The sequence below is a fragment of the Gallinula chloropus genome, assembly GCF_964237585.1.
Source record: "Gallinula chloropus genome assembly, chromosome: 1".
Lineage (NCBI taxonomy): Eukaryota > Metazoa > Chordata > Aves > Gruiformes > Rallidae > Gallinula > Gallinula chloropus.
This window is the reverse complement of record NC_140085.1, coordinates 91,028,899-91,034,170: the sequence shown is the minus strand read 5'-3', so window position 1 is coordinate 91,034,170 and position 5,272 is coordinate 91,028,899. Positions and strand designations below refer to the sequence as shown.

At 46.1% G+C, this 5,272-nt stretch overlaps 1 protein-coding gene across 1 annotated transcript; it reads left to right on the top strand.

The window, feature by feature from the left end:
* Positions 1-3,084: 3,084 nt before the first annotated feature.
* LOC311189174 (apovitellenin-1) lies at positions 3,085-4,470 on the top strand (the record flags this gene model as incomplete). Its single annotated transcript, XM_084260758.1, has 3 exons — positions 3,085-3,145; positions 3,548-3,707; positions 4,371-4,470. The coding sequence occupies 3 exons, from the start codon at positions 3,085-3,087 to the stop codon at positions 4,468-4,470; spliced, it is 321 nt and encodes a 106-aa protein (XP_084116884.1).
* Positions 4,471-5,272: the final 802 nt, after the last annotated feature.

Sequence of the window (5,272 nt, the reverse complement as noted above, 5' to 3'; positions counted from 1 at the left end):
TATCCGGCACTTGGAACTTGAGCTATGGGAAAACATGCTCTTACAGCATCAGAGCTGCCGTTTTCTACTGGAACTAGGTCCCTAGTGAGCCTGGGGAGAAGTTATCACAGAATGGTTCAGGTTAGAAGGGACCTTCAAAGATCATCTCATCCAGCCTGTCCCTTCTATGGGCAGGGACATCTTAGATCAGGTCACTCAACTCCCCATCCAACCTGACCGTGAACACTTCCAATGACAGGGTGTCTCCAACTCCTCTGGGCAGCCTGTTTCTGTGTCATGCCACCCTCATCGCAAAGAATTCTTCCTTGTATGAAGTCTATGCTCTTTCGGTTCAAAACCATTTCCTCTTAGCCTAACACTTCATGCCTGGGTAACAAGTCTTGCTTATAAACCACCTTTAAGTACTGAAAGGCTGCCATAAGGTTCCTCTTCTCCTCTCCAGGCTGAACAACCCCATCTTTCAGCCTTTCTTCATAGCAGAGGTGTTCCAGCTCTCTGATCAGTTCTTATGGCCCTTGGGACCTGCTCGAACAGGTCCATGGCTTTCTTGGGCTGGGAGCCCCAGAGCTGGATGTTTCCCCTGGGTAAGTTTTGACTACCCCCTCAGATATATGCCCATCTTGTCTGCTTGTGCAAAAAAGACTTGGGCACAGGGAAAGAAACATGAGAAGGGTTCACACTTACCCCTGCGCACCATTCGGTTGATGTAGTTGTTGGAAATGGAGGGTAAAATACCAGTGGGCGTAATAGCCACAAGTAAGTTCCAACAGTCAGAGCAGTGAGGTTACAGCACAGGCCTTCCCACAGGGACAGTGGGAGCAACATTCAGACCAGCTCCAGCCACTGTTAATGTGGAATTTGGTCAGCTTATGAAAGGGGTCTCTATGACATGGTTGTCTGAAAAAGTAGGGGACTCAGTGACCCAGGAGCTGCCTTCCACGTCTCTTAAGCTCAGGTCAGATTGACCCTCCATTACCAAATCTCAATAACAGGTCCAGAGTCCTCCACAGCTTCTTGCCTGTCCCACTGAGCTTGATCTGCTTGCAAAAGAGCAAATGGGGAAACAAAGCAGGACCTTTGACCTCTTCCTATTACTATATTAGCTCTCCATAAATGCCGGTGTCTCAGATGAGCATCTACCTCAGTTTCAGCCTGAGAAGGAGGAAAGCAGCACAGGTAAGAGCTGAACATTCTGTTCTGGTTTGTATGTACCTTGTGACTGGTATATCTAGGACATAGAGAAGTGAGTAGAGGTGGTCTTCTATTTTGACCCATTTCTTACTGCAAGCCAAAGTGTGAGTCTTCCTCAAGCTCCATAGCCAAGAATATTCCTGAAATGGAGGAGGGTGGGAGCTCTTGAGGTGGCTTGGATTGAAGCTAAGTGATGGATGCTCCATAAGAGGCTCCTAAAGAGGGTCAAGCCCAAGGTAGGAATTGCAGACTTTCAGTGCTGGACAATACATAACCCTTTCCCAGCTGCCTTCACCACAAGGACTACAGGCTTTAAAGCAAGTAAGATCCTCTTTATGCTTGTGGGAAGCAAATTTATACCTTTTGTTTACAGAGGGAGAAACTGGCTCTAGGATCAGAAATCAAGGAAGGGTGGTAAAGGAGTGACTGCTGCTGGTCAGCAGGAGTCTAGTGAAGATGGAGTGGTAGTTTTTGGAGGTAAACTGCACAGAAGGAAATAAACATGGATGGAAACTTCCTTATACTGGAATGAGGAGGAAGGTTGACTTGCTGCTAGTTGGAACAGGATTTTAATAAGCAGTCACATGTAACAGACTTGCTGCCACTTTTACCATTGCAGTTCCTAGCACTGCAATGTTTTCTTCTTGTTACACAAAGCCCTTTAATTCAGGGCATAAATTAAGTTCAACTTCTAAACATCTTTTTAAATGCAGCATGTTTGAAAAGCCTGTTTAGCTGTAATGTCCTCTTTTCAATGCACCATGTACTGATGTTTAAAGAATTCTTCTAATTCCACCTTAATAGACAGAATAAAGGAGCATGATGAAGTCTGTACTTATTTCCTTCTCAGAACTTGTTCTGCCTGGGCTACTCTCTGCTTAGTTAGTCCTAGTGTGGAAAAGACAAGAGAACCTAGTTGGGTCTTTTCTCAACTAGAGAAAGACAAAATACTCAGACCACCACGTCACTGAGATGATCATTGTACAGGATGCACTCACTATCACAATGATCTTCAGGGCAGTTGACCAAAATAAAAATAAATCCCACATTATGTATTTTTCTGTTGTGCCTGAGTGTGGAGGAAGCCAATTCTGACTCTTTTCAGTTTTAGTAGCTTGTTCTTCTCCTGAAAATAAAAAAATATAGCTCTCATATAAAAGAAATAGCTTTAACTGTCACATATTTCATGGAGCTCTAAAAGCTATCATACATTGTGGATATTTGTGAATATTGATGAAGATTATTAGAGGGCTGGAGCAGCTCCCCTACAAAGAGAGGCTGAGGGAGCTGGGCTTGTTCAGCCTAGAGAAGAGAAGGCTGCAGGGGGACCTCACTGTAGCCTTCCAGTACCTGAAGGGAGCAGAGAAACAGGAGGGGAATCAACTTTTTAAATGGGTAGACAATGGCAGGACAAGGGGGAATGGATTAAAACTAAAGGAAGGAAGGTTTAGGTTAGATATTAGGGGGAAGTTCTTTACAGAGAGAGTGGTGAGGTGCTGGAACAGTCTGCCCAGAGAGGTGGTGGATGCACCATCCCTGGAGGTGTTCAAGGGCAGGTTGGATGGGGCCCTGGGCAACCTTGTGTAGATCCAGGCTGGAGGTTGGTGGCCCTGCCTGTGGCAGGGGGGTTGGAACTCTGTGATCCTTGGGGTCCCTTCCAACCCAGACCATTCTAGGATTCTATAATAAAAGTCTGCTTTCATGTTTACACTATATTTTCTTCACTTCTTCAGAGGAAATGCTCCATGATCTTTACTATTCTCTTCTTCACGTCTCGGATAGGTTTATTGCAAAAACTAGGTGCTTAGGTGGCATGTTTTATCTATCTGAAAACATTTTATGCTGACTCCAGCAGGTCTCTTGGTGTAGGCAGCGCAACCAGTACTTCAAACCATGCTGCAATACAGGGCACTGGTGATAGCTCTGATCCTGCTCCTTAGCACCACGGTCCCCGGTAAGTCTGAAAAGCTTCCCCATCTGCCTGAGTCAAGGCTTGGCTCTACGGGTTCTCACTTGCCTAAGAGAAGCTCAGCCCATCCATACAGTAGGACTGGAGACAAATAACACTGCTCAAGACTACGAATAACTAACTCACTGGCACTTGGCAGCATGAAACAAGTCGCTAGGGCCCTGGCATGAAAATTGTCTGTACCTGGTGCAAATATGTTGCCACATAAGGCCTATGGCCTAGATGTCCAAAAATGAGTGGCAAGGTGCTGCCGGATGCTGCTAGAACAAATAATGAGTGATGCTTTGAAGCTCAGAATTTCTAGTCCCTTCCCACTGTGCTGGGGGAAGATACCAGAGACGTTTGTGACTGGAGGAGCCTCATGGTTTTGTGCCTCCTTTTTCTCAGAAGTGCACTCAAAGTCCATCTTTGAGAGAGACCGTCGTGATTGGTTGGTCATCCCCGACGCAATTGCAGCTTACATTTATGAAACTGTGAACAAGATGTCCCCTAAAGTTGGTCAGTTCTTGGTGGATGCTGCCCAGACTCCAGCAGTTGTTGTGACCAGGTATGGAAAGATCTTCTGCACTAGCGCTGCGATAGCCAAGGGTGGAAAGTGAGAGGGACGAGTGGGAGGAAGAACAGGTTAATCAAGTATCTATAAGGGGAGACCCAATGGGAAAGGAATCAGCAACCAAATGTGACTACAATGGGAACGGGGTGCTGGAAGGTGGGATGGGATGATGTGGCTTCATGTGAAAGTGCAACCTCTTCCCAGGGTTGCACACCCAACTTGGCAGTGTCCATGGGGATAGCAGGTACTGCTCTTTATACATGGGTAGTAGGGGAGGCGGCCACTGGCTGGTGGGGGATCAGCCATCCTGGGAGGGGCTGGGCAGGTGCTGTGGTGCTGTCTGCAAGGGGTTGAGTGCTGAAGGTGCCAGGAATCACTGCTGTCACTCAAGATTGGTCACAGAATTTGCTTTAGCTGTACATATGTACTCCTCCAAGGAGGGGAAAGGGTGTTCTCCCCAAAGGAAAAGCATGATGAAGTAGTTTCGTGTAACTCGTGGCAAACAGATAATGTCTATTCCTGTCTTTTGAGGAAAGTCCATCTAGGGCCAGCTGCAGAGCTTTGCACTCTCAGTGACAGGTAGTGCCATAACTACGGAAGATGGATTTACCCTCATGTATTTGTGTCTCTTACCACGTACACTGTCATCTCCCACAGGAACTTCCTCATCAGAGAAACAACTAAACTCAGTATACTGGCTGAACAGCTGATGGAAAAAATAAAGAACCTGTGGTATACAAAAGTCCTAGGCTACTAGCCAGATGAAGTCAAGTCAGTGTTTCCTGATGGGAGTTGGTAGCACCCTGCAGTCTCCTCTTTCCCTCTGCCCCTACTACTGACCAAGATCAGTCAATAAGACAGAATCGATGCTCCTCTTAATGCCACTAGAGGGAAGCCAGCTTTGAAGACCAAAGGATGGAAAGCATCTGCTGAAGTCTCCCCCCCAAAAAAACCCCACTGCTGGGCATGGAGAAGGCAATGAGATTGTAGAGCTCTTCTGTAGCCAAATCCTGAAAATTAATTCCTCCTCAATGGCTTGGTCATTGCCTCTCTAATAAAAAAAAAAACATTGGTTGTTACACTTCCCTAAGTTTCCTGTTTGTTTTAACTGTTACAAAATCACATCTACCTTGGCATTCCACTTTGCTGAGAAAGTAGCTGTGGTTAATGAGAAGTTGTTGCAGGCAATGCTAACAAACCCTGACATCAAGCACATTTAATGTAGCTCGGGTTCTTCTCAGGGGGGTGGGGGCACTGCCTGAGCATCTTTCAAGGTAGTTGCAACATGGCAACCACAACCTCACATCAGGAAATACCATGAAACGTTGACTCCTACTGATTTTGGTCCTTGATGAAGTAAGCAAGTAGGTGCACCTGTATTGGGTTCTGTAGATTTCAGGTCATTTGGGAAAACAAGTCCTAATAAACTGAACTGACCATCAATCTGAGCAGCAGTTTGAACGCATCATCAGCCAACCAGTGAGACTACTGAACAGCTGTCCAGAGGCTGTTCAATAGGGGGGGAAATTTCTCACTATAATTGAGATGGAGGGTGATCA